Source organism: Panulirus ornatus, chromosome 4 (assembly GCF_036320965.1).
Source record: "Panulirus ornatus isolate Po-2019 chromosome 4, ASM3632096v1, whole genome shotgun sequence".
Taxonomy (NCBI): Eukaryota; Metazoa; Arthropoda; class Malacostraca; order Decapoda; family Palinuridae; genus Panulirus; species Panulirus ornatus.
In genome coordinates, this window is record NC_092227.1 from 3,576,829 (window position 1) to 3,594,058 (window position 17,230).

Below are 17,230 nucleotides of genomic sequence, written 5' to 3' on the forward strand. Positions count from 1 at the left end.
CTCGCTAACACTACCCCCTGTTCCAGCCGCTACTACTACTCCTGGCTCTACCCCCCGCCCACTACCGCTACTACCCCCTACCCTCTCTAACACTACTACCCCAGCTCCTGCCCCTACTACCACTACCCTCTCTTACCCACCTCCCTACACCGCTCCGATAATTAATTAAGGTCTGGTCTTTTTTGAATTTCATGCTGCGTCGCCACCTCTCTACCTCCAGCACGACGCCGGTACGACCCCTGACCACGACGGCACGACCCCTGACCACGACGGCACGACCCCTGACCACGACCCTTGACCATGACGGTGCGACCCTCGACCACGACGGCACGACCCTCGACCACGACGATGCGACCACTGACCACGACCCCTGGGTATGATTGCCTGGACTTTTTCTTTGTTTTATTTCACCTTATGTGTGTGTGTGTGTGTGTGTGTGTGTGTGTGTGTGTGTGTGTGTGTGTGTGTGTGTGTGTGTACCATCTACCGGGCGGCAGCAGCAGAGCGACGTCCCGCCACACACAACAACAACAACAACAACAACAACAACAACAACAAAGGCTTTTAGCTCCACGTCCAGAGGCCATCTATCCCCCCCCCCTTCCCCCACTCCTGCTTCTGCTCCTCCTCCTACAACCCTTCCTCCTCCTACTACTACTGCTGCTGCTGGACAGCTACACTCCTAATTATGCCAGTTATCGCACTACACCGGCCGTGCACCGCTCATCTCCCCCGGCCAAGGACACCACCGGCCGGCCCAGGGCTCACACGTGAGCCTCGCCAGCCAGACCAACAACATTCGTGAGGGATCTGGTGACGGCAGAGCGAGAACCAACGCTGGTAGAGGCGGTGGTCGTGGTAGTAGTAGTGGTAGAAGTAGTAGAAGTAGTAGTGGTAGAAGTAGTAGTGGTGGTAGTAGTAGTAGTAGTAGTAGTAGTAGTAGTAGTAGTAGTAGTAGTATTAGTATTAGTAGTATTGGCATAACAGTAGTATCGGTAGAAGTAGTAGCGGTAATAGTATGTAGTACTGAACTGAACTACGTAATGCGGAACCCCCGTCTCCTCTGAGGCCAAAATCAGTCTGTCCCATTACTACAAATGTGACCATCCACTGACCTGCACACTCAAGATCCAGCCCCTACCAGAGAGTCTGGTCTCCCTCCAGCTATCTACACATGACGTCGAGACTCATACGAGATACTCTGTGGTCCCGGTGTCGACCAACCGACCAACTCTGGTAGCTGGCAAGCAGGTCGTCTCTACCTAGTCAAGGTGAAGTGAACGCTTATGGGGTCCAGTGGTCCTAAAACATACGAGATTGTGACTATGACACTGAAGGGCGAGCCTCCACGGCTTAAATGGACGCGCGAGCTGTGCCCCAAGACCCTCTCTTGGTACTCATCTCTCAAACCCCACGTCAGGTGGAGACACACAGGTAATGCTTCAAGTGGCTTCTTTAACATCTGGAATACCACTAATATTACAGGCAAGTGGAAAGATCACTGACAGAAACAGTTGGGACAGGTGTGTGTGTGTGTGTGTGTGTGTGTGTGTGTGTGTGTGTGTGTGTGTGTGTGGTGCCTTGCGCCACCGGTACTGTCTTTGCCGCCTTTGGCATAAAGACACCCACTGCCAGAGACCTCACTCTGCAGACGGCGTTCTGAACTGAAGGCCAGAATGGGTTCGAGACACTACTTCGACAAGAGCACACCGACTAGCAACACGTCAACCTGCCATAACTACCTCGAAGAACATTTCGTGGCCAAAACCCTCGTCCGGATTCGCAAGTTCCAACACCCGGAAATCTGGAGCCTCCAGGAAGCACTCGCAACCACGCACACACGTACGACGACCACGGCGTCACTATTAAAGGTAATGGCGGATATAAAGAGGTACTACCTGGTCCTCCACCTACACATCTGAGGTACTACCTGGTCCTGCACCTGCACATCTGAGGTACTACCTGGTCCTGCACATACACACCTGAGGTACTACCTGGTCCTGCACCTACACATCTGAGGTACTACCTGGTCCTGCACCTACACATCTGAGGTACTACCTGGTCCTGCACCTACACATCTCAGACACTACTGCTGCTGCCGCTACCGCGTCATCACCCACCACAAACCTCACTAATGACAATTTAAACCAACTACAGAAGACGACGCTACGACCCCCGTGGGTATAGTGACAAGGAAACTAAGGGTCGTACCTTCGTGGTCAGGGGGTCATCTACTGACAGCTACCGCCTACCGCCCACTATACTACCATCCGTGTGCCCCACCAGCAGGTGGCCACGAGACAGGTCTGTATCGTTGTGGTCCCCTCATGTCCGCGGCCTCTGTTGCAGGCCACCAACCCTGCCTCCGGGCACGGTGCTCCCCCCCCCCCTCATCCTCCTCTGGAGGCGTGGGGGTTGGGGGGAGGGGGGGCGAACTAAGAGGGGTCCGACACATCACCCACGTCGTCGTCAATTCGCCATATGGCACTCCTCCATCACGGACGAGGATCTTGACTATATTCCACACACTGTCCTAGTCTTAAACTCACAACACATCAAACCCCCGGAGGAGGAGGGCGGCCGTCAATACTGGCGATATCGAGCACTCACAACCCCCAATTTCGGCCACTGTACACAGCGGAAGTTTTCTGCAAGGCGTCATATTAGGGAGGCGTTGGTGAAAGTCCGCGGAGGGAGAGGGCTACTGGGGCTGACTGTCTGCTGTTGCCAGTCTCTTTCCTTCCCGGTCCCTTTTCTTTTTTTTTTTTCTTCTTCCGAGTTGGTGGCGCTAGTTTGAACGGTGGTCGTTCACCCCTTCAGGAGGAGGGTGCGACACCCCTTTTGAGCACGACGATGTGTGCGATCCTTAAGCACGACGGTGCGACCGTTGGTTGCGACGGCCAGCTCTCTCTGACCTGAGGTTAGGATAGATAGCTGGCCATAGATACCCGACTCATGAGTACTAGAACATGCCCACACCGACGTCTACTGACGGTTTGCCTTACGATGGACGTCTCTCCGTCACCGTGACGCAGGCAGGGCTCCTCTGGCAGGAGCACCACAACGGGAGGGATGAAGACTTCGATCTCACAGTCTACAGGAGGACACGTGTACCCGCGTGTCACGGCCACACGAACGCAATTACCCTGTCAACTATTATCCTTCAGGTATTATCCGTCTTCTCGCCCTGTGACCTTTCGACCCCGACAGTTCATAGGTTCCTTTACCACCTCGTAACTAAACAAGACAACAGACATATGGAGGAAGCTCCCTAACATTAGGCATCTTTTAAGGCCGGGCCAGCCAGCCAACCGCCGCCGCCCCAGCTTGGCGTCTCTGCCTGACCAACCACAGAGCAAGAGAACAAATCCACAACACGATAGACCCACACACTGACACACACACACACACACACACACACACACCAGGGTAGACTCTTCTTTTTTCTTTATCCTGACATAGGAGGTTCCTCCTCCCTGATCTCGGGAACAGAGCAATACTCCAAGTCCGTGGGAAGGTGTGTGGGGTAAGACGGTTTAAAATTCAAGTTACTCGACGGAAAAAAAAAGAAGAAAAGAAAGTGACTTATGTAACACGGAACCTGAAATCGTCAGGTGTCGAGGGAGTCGGGGTAGGAAGGTCATCCCTCCCAGGTGGTGTGTGTGTGTGTGTGTGTGTGTGTGTGTGTGTGTGTGTGTGTGAGGACAGCGGCAGGGGTAGGTGTTCCTCCGCTCAGTGACACACACACACACAGGCGGACAGGAAGATGGACAGACACGGAGGGGGACATATAAAAAGGACAGCCATAGCATTAGACGCTCCCACCATATGGCAGACGTATATAAAACTCCGGGAGCAGGCAACCTGCGCCGCATATTCCTGCGGCCGCCGGCCACAAACTACTGCACGCCACAATCATTTAAGCTGCACTGTATAATTTACGTGACCAGATGACTCTCAATACCCGACTGCATTCCCATCGAAATTACCGTAACGAGACTTGAGGCCACACACCCGACGACACGAGACCATCCACGCCATACACATGGGGCCCTCAGGCGCATATCCCCCCACCCAACACCCACAGGAGCTCCCCGACTCGCTGCACCCACCCGCCAATGCGTACTGATCAGCCTCCGCACTAACGATTCAGAGGACATGACAAGAAGAAGCATGGCTTCCGATTCTAATAACATGTACCAAATGCATTCCTGCACCGAGGCGAGGGTCTCGAACTAACTCGGGGAAAAGTCGAGCACTGACCGCCTCAAATCGGCAGGGCCTCCCTGCAAGCCCACTTATGCACCTGTATGGAAGGGGCCAAGACGACCCCTTCACCCGTCTTACGAGACTAAACCTCGTTACCTCTCCTGTACGTAGCGGTGTGTGTGTTGCGTAAGCCAGCGTCTGCTGGGGCACCAGAAGAACTTGAGAGAGACGTCGCGTCAGCAACACTGGCCATCATCATCATCAGGCAGCCCCATACACGCCGTCTGCAGTGACTGTCGGAGGCGCATCGGCATGCTGGTGGCCACCTCCAGTGAAGGTCAGTGGCGCTATCCCTACACCAGCACCACCGCCACTCTGCCTTCCACCAGCACCAGCACTACGCCACACTCTGCCTTACACTAGCACCAACACTACGCCACACTCTACCTTACACCAGCACCAGCACTACGCCACACTCTACCTTACACCAGCACCAACACTACGCCACACTCTGCTTTACACCAGCACCAACACTACGCCACACTCTGCCTTACACCAGCACCAGCAATACGCCACACTCTGCCCAACACTAGCGCCGATACTTCGTCCTACTCTGCCCTATACCAGCACCAACACCACACCATACTCTGTTCTACACCAGCATTAACACTGCGCCACACTCTGCCCTCGAGTATACTCGAAGTATACTCTGAGCACTCTTTGGAGGTCTTCTGCCCTCACAGCTCGAGCTGAGTCCGAACTGCTGAGGTTGGTCGCTGGTTGACCAAGCTGTTGTTAGCCGCGGCCCGCAGGCCCACGCAACCACCAGGGCCCTGCTGGTGTTCTACAATTTGTAAACACTTATCCACCGCCTTCTTAAATCTCTCCACCGTGCATTCCAAAATGCCTCTGACGTCCGGAAACAATGTGTTGCATGATTTTGGGTCCCAGACATTCTTTTGTTTCTCTCTCTCTCTTTCCGTATTTATATAAGCACCTGATTTCAAAGGTAATATTCCACCGAGTCTTCCATACCTGTCGTGCCAACAGGGTATCAGTTTTGAGTTTCGGTTGAGGTCAATGCCTTCAGGTGTATATAATGATGCAATTCTCTCGTAAGCGATTAAGAGAGTGTCTTTCAGTGGTTTCAGTCGTTCCCAGTGGTTTATTCCCTTTATCACGTTAGTTCGGACCAAGAAAGATCTTTGCACACTTTCTAACACTAATTCTGCCGACCTTGAAAGGTAATGTAAATACGTAGGAGCCGTCAATTCGTGAGGGCATTAGCGCCTTAAAGAGTGTTATCAATGATTTCTCTTCCTTGTCTTGAAGGTCCGCAGGATCCATCCCACCATCTTTTAGGAAGAGGCAACTGTAGCATTGTTGTGTTCGCTAAGGGTAAGGTCGTCAGACCCGGTTACTTCAAGGACTTTAACGATGTTAAATCGAGTTCGTCCAGTATTTTGTACAGATTTTAATATTTTTCACTTTCGCCATATACGAGAGGGGATGGAACTTTTCTCCTATGAAAAGTATGTTATTTTCGATGGCCCAATGGAAGACCCTCTTTCAGTCAGTATGTAATCTCTGTCTTTTACCGACATTTTCATCCTTATTCTACTACCATCCACAGAGGATGGTACGAAACTGTGCACAGAGTCTGCGCTAGTGTGTAATACGAGAATGAAAAACAGGAGGGGTGAAAGTACAGTTCCTTGTGGGATTGAGCTTTTTGCGGGGGAAGTACTGCAAAAAAAAAAAAAAAAAGCCCGATTTAAAGCTTTTTGATCTGTTAGTTACAAAGTTGTATAACCATCTTCCATATTCATTAGCTAGCCCCAACATACACATCTTACATACAGTGACACTATGATCACATTTAACAAAAGCTTCTGCGGTCTTTTTTGTACATCGCATTTATCTTCTTTGTTCCCAAAGTATATCGTTGTGGTCACACATCTGAGACATTGAAGATCTTCCCACCCTGAAGCCATGTTGTCCTGGGTAATGTTGGTTGTCTGGCAACGTAAGTGCAGTCAATTCACATCTTATGACCAAAAAATTTACAAACTGCGCCATCTGTCAGTGCTATCGGTCAATAGTCTTTTGGGACGGCAATGCTTCCTCCTTAGCGGAGAAGAGCGATGCGAGACAGTTACAAACTCTCAGGGGCGATGCCAGAGGCCAGAAATTTTGTCCAGAGAACATAAAGTGATCGTGCAAGAGGTGTTTTGCATTTCTTTCAAGGGTCTGGTACGGGGGTAGAGTGCATGAGCATGTTGTCAACGGATCTGTCGAAGCCCTCTGGCCAGGTTATGAGATCAGCTACGTGTATAATGAAGGGATATAACTGTTTAAGATGATGTTGATGGGTTATTCATCTTTAAGGTGGTTTTTGGCTTTCATCTTTTTTAGCGTGGGGCGGGGGGATCTCACTTCTGGCAATCAGCCGTGTATGTTCCCTTCTTCTCTTAGAAGGGGGCCAACGGAGTTGCTGGTCCTCGATTTGCGACTAGCGAATAAAATAAAAAAAATCTTCAAGTTCATTGATGGATCTTTCCCCTCTGCATTTTTCTAAGCACTGAATGGATTTTTGAGTTCATGGTCTATGTTCTCCAGCTCGAATGAACGGTTTCCTTTTCCTGGGTGAGCAGTGGCAGTCTGCTGGGTGAGCTGTGGCAGTCTACATAAGGTCTCCAGTTCGTTTCTGTCTGCTACAGACGGGCAGTCTTCATCGCTCTAAACCAGACCTTTTTGCACCTTCGTGTGGCATATGTGTGTTGCATGTACTTCTGTGGCCATCCATCCACACACCCTCGGGAATTCTGGTACTCATTACAGGGTCTATATCTTCCTATTCCATCGTTACACTGTTAAAACTAAAACTAATGAATTTACCTCCATGGCGTGCGTGTGTTTTGCCGTAGCAGTTCAGCATGTGTACTTGGTTTGACTTACATCTGGTTGTGGTAAAGAGTACACAGACATCAAAGATGAGGTCCACATTACTTGTGGAAAACAGATCTAGTATGTTTGTATCCCTCGGTGATGGTTTTGCTACCTGTAGACTGAGGGAGAACTTGTCACACAGAATGAGTCCCCTTTTCTGCAACTGTTCGTCGGTGGTGCTGTTGCTGGCGGCGGGGATTCTCAAATACTGTGTTGTTTCCTGCCCCGGTCTCCACCTTGCGTGTGGTAGGACCAAGACACCTATTGGAGGATTACGTTTGGGGCTGGGTTCCCAGGGAGGTCAAGGTCAAGCATTCTATAATTCATCATTTGTCCTGTAGACTACTGTGGCTTTTCCTCTACTGCCTTGTAGATTAGCGCAATGACCAAGCGTTGGTTTTCAAACCTGACATCAAGCATTCACGTCTTTCTTCTCAGTGGTGTTGTGGGTCAATATGGCCGGCTCGGTTGAACTTGGTGCGGTAATTTCAGTTCCCTTTATCATACTGTACAGGGAAACCAGTGTTTATTCCTCCCTCCCTCCCTCCGTTTGACTTCGGTGTCCGAGGCGAAATGATTTTGTTTGTCTGACCTCATTCCTGTGGACTGCAATGGCGTGAACTGTCATCGTCTTAGATTCTACGCCCATATTTGTCCTTGCCATATGGTGATCTGCTCTGCACCAGCACCCACGCCACACTCTGCCCTACACCAGCACCCACGCCACACTCTGCCCTACACCAGCACCCTCGCCACAGTCTGCCCTACACCAGCACCCACGCCACACCCTGCCCTACACCAGCACCCCCGCCACACTCTGCCCTACACCAGTTCGTTGCTCTCACACTGTCATTTCTTACACAATCAACCCGGCTCTAACCACGTAATCTCCTCAGGCATTTCGCTTTCAACACGTCCACCCTCTCCAATTGTCTTGCATTTATGGATCAAGACTTACATCCAAGCAACACCGTCGGGACTGCTATACCATCAAATATACGTATCATTGCCCAAACATTGAACAGCTCACCCTCCTCCCTTCCTACTCGCATCTAATAACTTTCCCTCCACATTTCCGTAGTGCCTTCCACAAGGTTTCTCCGTCAACCCTATCATACGCTTTCCCCAGATCTATAAATGCTGCACACGAATCCGTTTTCTTCCTCCATAAAAGCATTTCAGAGCAAACTCCTCGTCCAGATATCCTATGCGGCTCCTGAAGACAAACTGCCCCTCCCTAGTCTTCTGCTCTTTGCATGCCACCACCCGTCTCATTCATAATAATAATTATAATAATAATGTTAATAATAATAATAATAATGACAATAATAATAACAATAAAGAGGAACTAACTAGCAGCCATCACAAGGAATAGACAGGCAGGGAGTACTTTCTACAAGTCAAAAGAAAAAGATCACAGAAAGTAAATTTGTAACTATCTCTGGTCATCGACGGTAATGGTATTAACAGTGAAGAAAGGGGACAATAACCATAAGATCAATAATAATTAGCTAACAAGAGGGTTTATCAATCATGATGATGAGGTGTGACACTTGAAAGGAGTGGCTGAGCCTGTGAATATTCGTCACCAATTGTTCCAAACCCGTGCACATTTCTAGGTGAGTAGGTGTAGATTTACGGACACATCAGAGGAGAAACTAGAAACCCCCCTTTCTTCAGGCGGTTACGTCATCAGAAAACTAAAATGAGTAATCATTGATCCATAGGTTGAAAACGAAGTTGATCATCCAGTTTGCAACCAGAGACGAATTGGCGCAACAGATCAGCAACATGGCTGTGGGAAGCGAGTGGAACCAGCGCAGCGGACGTGGTCAATCCGACCCCTCCCCCCCCTAAAAAAAAAAAGAACGAAAATGGGATACCACCTAGGTGGACTGGCGAAGGGAGGACGAAAAAGCAGAAAGACAGGTAAGGCGGGCGACCCATCTCGGTCAGGCGGGTTCAACACGACAGCAGCCTAGAAATGATGGAGGAAATGTACAAGAAGAGATTACCCAAGACACGAGAAATGAGGCGACTTGAGGTTAGGGATGCATTACGGATTGCCAAAAGGCGGAAGTTCAGATTTCACCGGAGACGTGGAGGTGGAGTCAAGATAATAAGAAAGTAATACCACTGGAGACAAGGCAGGATCAAAGATAAGCCTGAGATTAAGTGAGATGGAGGGAGGGAAGGAGGAGAAGTGTGGAGGAAAGGTAAACCATCGATTGTTTTAAAGGAAAGACAAAACAGCTGAAGCTGCTGCGTTCCGGAGCTGAAGGCCACAACAAAACCCTGGGTCTATAGCAGAGAGAGACAGAGAGACAGGAGGAGGGAGGGAGAGAGAGAGAGAGAGAGAGAGAGAGAGAGAGAGAGAGAGAGAGAGAGAGAGAGAGAGAGAGAGAGAGAGAGAGAGAGAGAGAGAGAGAGAGAATGTCAAGGAGGGGAAGAGAGATCATCAGGGCGTTTACTAAGAAATTCAGTGACGTTAATGCTTTTTTTTTCTTTTTTCCATCCGGAGGCAATAAAAAGATCTGTGTGGATTGTCTTACGCTTACGAGGGGATCTGGTCGACAGGTCGGGATCCAGGGACTGTATATGACGAGATGCTGTAGAAAGTTATCTACGGGACATCGAAAACTGACTAGCTCCGATATTCCTGGAACGCGGAACTGGAAAAGTGGTCGTCTACTGGATACGGCGTTCGGGCATACGAGAGGGTCACGACAACGAGGAAATACTGGTAATTCTAGGAAGAAGGATGAGGACTTGGAGGGATAGAGAGGAATAGGAAGATGGGGATACCCTGGACACTAGGGATGGAACACTTAGAGAAATACAGCGAAGTCCTTAGGTAGACCGACCAGCTGGCAGACAACGATAAAATCAAAAGGGGCTTCATATATATATAAGGGATAGAGCAAGGGGAGAATCAGAAAAAATCAATGAAGTACAATGAGTAGAACACTCAAGAGGTAAACCAGCATACGAGGTGAGAATGCCATGGAACGCAACACAAGAGTCGCAAGAATCTACGCCGAGGATGATGTACATAAATGAGTAAGGACTTCTGGTGAATGGTGAACGAAATGGGATCTAAGGATCCACCGGACGACAATTACTTCGCAGATCAGAGAGCACAGTCATTAAGGGATGTTAACTCATACGTGGTGCTTTTGAATCCACTGGGATATGTGGCCTGTGGGAGGTAACGGGAAAAAGTGAAGACGGGTGGAGAAAGAAGTGCTCCTTGGGGAACTCAACTGTAAAAAGAGAAGGGAGCGAGGGGTCTATAGCCTAACCGGTTCAGTGAGACCATGAGCCTGTGAGAGATAAACAATGGGCTAGTATATCACTTAGAAGATAGTTACCGATGACATTTATGCGGCACATCTACTGGTGCCCGTTCCTAAGCAGGGGAACCAGCTGTTCAGCTTTTGATGAAAAAAAAAGAGGGTGAATAATCCGGATGGTACATAAAGTGGGGTGGTGTTGCCAGGCAGAGCAGACGGGTACAGGGTCTCAATGTATGGGAAGTTTAGCGAAACAGAAATAAACTGGAATAATTCAGATCCACATAACAATGAAAACTCATGGAGATTCAAGTTCTTAGGAGGCGATTAGGGAGACTTTCTACACCAACATGCCAGAGGTCCCCGAAGTCATAGGTACAAAATGGAACACCGAAACGGCATTTTAGTTTACACCCGAACATCAACGTAGTAACCTTGAAGTAGAAAACACGACCTATGAACCTCTAAATGCTCGAGTGATCGTCACCAAGAATGGCAGAAGAATGAACAAGATCAGGAGTTTGTGAATCTCATTCTTGACACGTGTTTCGACCTCAAGGTCTTCCTTGGTATATAACCCACTGAACTCCTGCTTATGTCACCTTTCCTACACCGCACTCCCATCTGTGTGATGGAGCCGTACTCATCATCGGTTACATATCACAGGGGAGGAAGGCCTGGGAGAGGTGATACGTAACAGGAGAAAGTATCTAAAGAAGGAAACTAAGTTGGTTTAAATACTTCAGGGGCTCACACTGGGTGGCAGTAATCCACAACCAGGGTACAGAGCATACATTATAAGACTTGTTGAATTTCATAAACCAGGGCGTAGAGAAGTATGTAACCAAACAAAGGGGTGTATATTCAAGAGTGGTGGGGACGGAGGTGGGATAAAAAAAAAATGAAGAAATGGTTTGACAGATGAAGCAAAGCGAGGTAACACGGGAACACACTACAGAAGAAGCGTAGGGTTAACTTCACGACACTAAGACAAATGGAAATGACCACATCATGACAAGAAGAAGGGGGCACAACTGATACATGAAATAAATTTTCAAGTCAAAATAAACAACCAAAAGCGATTTAAAAAAAATCACATGGGACAATGTAACGTTGAAGAACCGAATCATCACATTCGGGGATCACAGAAGAGAAAGTTATTGAGAGAGATCAGTCAAATGTTATCTCAGACTGTGTTTGTACAACGAAGTCTCTGAGGTACCACAACTGGCAACCATGGGGGAAGGGGAAGAGATCTGAATATAATAGTGAAATAAATCCATCGTATGTGAGGAGGCTTGTGAGGGAGCCATGGACCCAACGAAAGCATATGGCCCTCATGGCATATTACTACTCGTGCTGAAGAATGTGCAGTGAGACCCTCGTTAAACCACTGGGGATGAGTTGTGTAAGACCTCCCTGAGCGGAGAATGCGATCCACAAGGATGGAGGAGAACCAACGTAGTGCTAATATGAAATAAGAAATACGACAGAGGAACAGACCTGACTTTAAGGCCGGACATCACATATAAAGCACTTAATAATGAGGAAAGAACACAGAAGGACCTGGTCGGCACAAGCTACTTAACCAGAGTTGACAGGGATTAAGCTGGTGTGGTGTAGGGTTGGGCGGTTGGTCTGTTCATATACTCCCGGCCTGCCAGAAGGCCTTTGACATTTGTCCACCACAAGAGACCCATTATGGAACAAGACGTCCAAGATGAGGGGGGGCCTCATTGGGACTGACAGTAACGAAATGGGAGGGAGCAGATACCACACGTAAGAGACGCCCACTCAAGCTGTGAAATAGAGGAGGAACAAGTGGGGTTCCTCAAGGAACAATGTTGGGACCCTCACCAATTCTGATCGATGGAAATGACCCGCCAAACGAGTAAGATTTTCACCTGAACAAGTCTACAGATAATGTTATAATCAATAAAGAAGCGAGAAGCCACTAACTGGGATTGTGAAATGCCATATGGGGAGCTACAGCAAATCCATTATGTGGCTTTTGAAATACACCCATAGAAAATGTAGTCATGGGTAAGTACCGGTTATGAGGGCATAAACAGCAGGTGTCGCGTCGTGAGGGGGACCTGGGAGTCGACATCGGGCAAAAACTTGTCACCGGAAGTGGACGTGTAAGAAAGCTCCGGAGCCAAGCGAACTACAACTTGGTCGACATCAAAGTCGTCTTCAAGTATATGGACAAAAAGACGTTCTGGAAGATAATACATACACATATATATATATATATATATATATATATATATATATATATATATATATATATATATATATATATATATAGTCTAGTCTACCTCACTTGAGAAGCCACATAAAATGACTGCTGGACAGGGTACAAAGGAATGGAACAACAGTGGTACCAGAGGTAAAGTCGTAGGTGTCATGACCCTCAATCTTTAGATGGTGGGGAACAACCTGACGAAGTACCATGATTACATGATCAAGATATTCCAGGTTATGACCAAGGTTAATTGTAAGTGTGGTCTCCTAGGAAGGACGGATGGACGGACGACAGACTGATCCTTTGGTGTTTGCCACACACATATAAGCCACAGGAGAAGAAAGGAAGGATAAGACCCGAGGCCCCACTCAATGTAAACCACACTTCCCCACGTACAGACAGACAACAAGTAAGAAGCACCATGCTACACTCTGCCCTAAGCCAAGCTCTTCCCTACATAAGTACCATTCTATACTCTGCCCTAGACCAGTATTACGCCACACTATGCCCTACACCAGCACCATGCCACATATTGTCTTACTCCATGCCACACTCAGCCCTGCACCATCACCACCCGACACTCTGCCATACATGCATCACTCTATCTATACGTACCCCGCACAGACCCTGATCCATTTCCTACCTTCACATTCTTTTCTTTTCCCGTCATATTTTCCTCATTATAAATCTTGAAACACAAACGTGTAAAAAGTCAAACGTACTTTTCGCAATAGTTTCTGGTGTGAGGCGCCAAGAATTCCTGGAATCCTGCCTGTCTCTACTGCCAACGAGAAGGAGGGCTCAGGCAGTCGTAGAAGTACCACGTCCTCTTAAAAGATCCTTGCCCCTCGGCTATGCCTGACTGTTTCACCATTCACCCCATCCACATTCGTGGCCTTCCCACCAACCTTCCATCTACAGAAACCCATTTGGTTAGTAATTCCTCTCAAAGAAGAGACATTTCTTTTGGAGACTCATCTATCTAAGAATGTCTCCAGCACTCTTTCTCACATCGGCAACAGAAATCTTCACTCGCAGTTCCACTTCAAAGGAGGAGAATGTCTTTACTTCCAACACCGACATACCTGCTGTATTCCTCGTCCATCTTGAATCTCCAAGCTGTGAGGGATGTCACCTGACTCACGATATGTCACCTACCCATCGCTGACTTCCTCTGCTTCGTCCACTGCTCTACAAACTCTACATAACTTTCTTCGGTAATCTACATTCCTCTCATCAGGTTACGACATCCTCTCACACTAAGGCTGAGGTCCTCTACTTTGGAGATTTCAACTGCCATAGAGTATTCGGTTGTATCATTCCTCCCACAAAGATGGTGGGGTTGGAGTTTAAAGACCCTCATGTTTTCCTTTCTTACCGATCTTACTCCAGACTCTCTCTCTCTCTCTCTCTCTCTCTCTCTCTCTCTCTCTCTCTCTCTCTCTCTCTCTCTCTCTCTCTCTCTCGCTCGCAAGTCCAGCTTGGGCGACTCAGCATTCCCACACCTTCTTGTCGCACCTCTGACTAATCCTATAACCTCTCCCTATAATCTCATTTCGTAAAATCCAAAAGAAGCTCTCTCTCTCTCTCTCTCTCTCTCTCTCTCTCTCTCTCTCTCTCTCTCTCTCTCTATGACAGAAATGCGGCGCATGCATCAGATGGCATCCCTGATTGTGTTCCGACGGCATGTGTCTCGTAGGCTTGATGCTCGTGCTAGCTCGTCCGTTCTGCCTCTTTGTGAACAAGCAGAGTGGTAAAGCCTATCCCAAAAGAAAAGGTGACCACTCTTGACCCTCTCGTCATGTTGCTGAGACTTCTACCTATACCCGAAGTCTCTGAATCTCTCCTCATCTTCCACTTCCTTCAGCATCTCAAAATGTCGCAGTCTTCTCTCGGATCAACGGTGAAACCATCGCAAGGCCTAGATCCTCCAGTGATATCCTACCTGAGTAATGTCTGGTTATCCTTCATGGGATACTTCGGAGAACCCTATGTTGTAGCTCTTGTTATATCGTAAGCTTTTGGCTGGGTAAGGCACTGGGAAGGGTTTGATCTCTTAAAATCCTTCTTCTGGGCTTCCCTCCTCCACTTTGTTCCGTGTTTTCTCATGTCTAGCTTCCTCTCTGGCCAGTTTACGTACGCAACTGTTCAAAATTTCAGCCTCTCCCACTTTTCCTATCACAAGGTGTTCCCCAAGGGTCTATTCTGTCTCCTACGCTCTTTTGTCCTTTTAACAACAATTTCTGTTCTTCAGCAGCTACCTAAAATGTAACCACATGCTGACGAATCAACACTACGTTCTTTCATACATTTGAATCCCTTCCACCCACGAAACCCTACATGACACAAGCAGCTAAGCCCACTGCTGGAAAACTGAAAGTCCTGTTCAGAATCCCTTTCTTCAATTGCTCCGATCACAGAAAGGACTGGTCCCTCCATGTATGGTGTGCTGCGCTGACACCTCAGGGGCAATCTAACCCTTCATATATTCACTTGACAAGGTTGATTCTTTTATCTCTCACTCTGCCATAGTGGAATCAAAGCCTTCAAACTTACTGTTATAGTTTGTCTTTAAAAGAAAAAAATCCCTCCCCGTTCTGCCGCAATGCTGCCTCCCTCTTGTCTTTTTTCCATAGGCAACTATCGTGGCCACTGCTCTCGTTAGCCGTCTGCATGTGTCTCGACCTCTAACACCTGGAGCTGAGGCATGAGGTCTCACTGTTTCTTCCCACAGTTTCTGTGTGGAGACCAACTACACGAGGACTGACCGTGACGATCCCTCCTGCCCCAAGTACTGCGAAGCTACGAAACTTTCTTCAGTCTTTCGTCTGTACCTCTTCTTAAAGAGCCTTTTCATCCTTAAAGATCGGCTCTCTATCAACGTCAGAAGAATCTAAATCAATTCCTGTTGTATATCTTTTTTCACACTCATTTATCTTACCTTTTATCAGAGATGACTATGACGTGGGTAGCTTTTTGTCCATGCAATGCTGGCTATATGTATGTATCCTACATCATGTTAATCATGGCGACATGAACTGTTCCATGTCCCAGGGGGAGGAGTAGAAAACTGGCATTCGTCCAAGAGGTGTGTGTGTGTGTGTGTGTGTGTGCACACAGGCCAAGGCTGTGAGATGGGTATGTACTTCTGGTGAGCAGAGGCTGGAGTGGGTCAGGGTCATGGTGGGGTCAAGGGTTGGGGGGGGGGGTCATGTCCTGGAGGGAGGGGTGTGTCAGAGGTGGGCCAAGGTGGGTGAAGGACAGATACAAGATGGTACAGGGGGCTAGGGGTGGGTCAGGATGAGACAGAGTTTAAAGGGTTGGGTCACCAGTGCCATTCCTGTGTACTTGGGCAGGAGACGGTCGGGGGTGGGCTGCTGACGCTCTTCTCCGGGCCCACTGGCTCGGCCGTACCGTACCGTACCATACCATGCCGTGTCGTACCATGCCGTACCGTACAGCACCATGCTACCAGAACATCATCATCTTCAAACACAAGCACCTTACAAGCAACACAACACAAGAACACACTGCAATTCCTTCATACAATTTACAAAAACAATGACATGAATGTAGAGCACAACACACACACACACACACACACACACACACACACACACACACACACACACACATGCAGCTAAGGCCAGCTCAGCACCAACCAGCTCAGCTGACTAAGAACTAGGGTTACACTCACCCAGGGATATTTCGGTGATACCTGAAAGAAATCGGAAAGCAAATTTATAAACAAGCACTAGGGGGGGGTTGCGTAGGTGGATGGTAGGTGGTTGTGGTTGTGGTAGGGGGAAAGACTCGATGCACTGTCAGGTTTGGCTCATGCTTGAGGTAGGGGAAAGCAGTAACCTCCGGTGGAGGGGGAGGTGTGTGTGTGTGTGTGTGTGTGTGTGTGTGTGTGTGTGTGTGTGTGTGTGTGTGTGTGTGTGTGTGTGTGTGTGTTGCATGGCAGTGAGATATACGGAGGGAAGGGGTGGAAGGGGGCGAGTTTTTGCATAGCAGTGATGCACAAGAATGGAGTGTTGGGGGGAGAGAACAAGCCAGCCACAATAATAATAATAATAATAATAATAATAATAATAACAACATCAGGACCGAGCATTACTTCTATTCTGGGGAGAGGGAAGAGGGGGTTGGGGTTGGGGGTGGGGGGGAGGTGCTAGTGTACCTACCTCAGGCAACATACAGTGGCATACAAGGGAGGGTGGTGTATAGTGGCACTACACTGGTGCAGACTGTAAGGTGCAAATGATAAATGAATGAATGCAAAGACTAGTGACTAATGGGTAATAACATTTATGATAATGGTGAGACAGAATAATTCAATAATGGCAATAATCTAATAATAAAATTAACAATAAGAATATGATAATAACAACTAACAATAACAACAACAATAATAATAATAATAATAATAATAATAATAATAATAATGATAATAATAATAATAATAAAAACATCATTATTATCATTATTATCATCATTGTTATTAGTCACTCTTAAAAATAACAATAAT

At 48.0% G+C, this 17,230-nt stretch overlaps 1 protein-coding gene across 8 annotated transcripts in view; it reads right to left on the reverse strand.

The window, feature by feature from the left end:
• LOC139765265 (uncharacterized) overlaps positions 1-17,230 on the reverse strand; it is a 199,266-nt gene that overhangs the window by 67,004 nt on the left and 115,032 nt on the right. For 5 of the 8 annotated variants that reach the window (XM_071692683.1, XM_071692665.1, XM_071692647.1 and 2 more), the window contains one exon: positions 16,397-16,417. The exons of the other annotated variants lie outside the window; for them this stretch is intronic. Coding sequence is in view for 4 of the 5 variants with exons in the window: in XM_071692665.1 (XP_071548766.1) it covers positions 16,397-16,417 (21 nt within the window). In the remaining variant the exon portion in view is untranslated. The remainder of the gene's footprint in view (positions 1-16,396; positions 16,418-17,230) is intronic. 8 annotated transcript variants of the gene reach the window in all.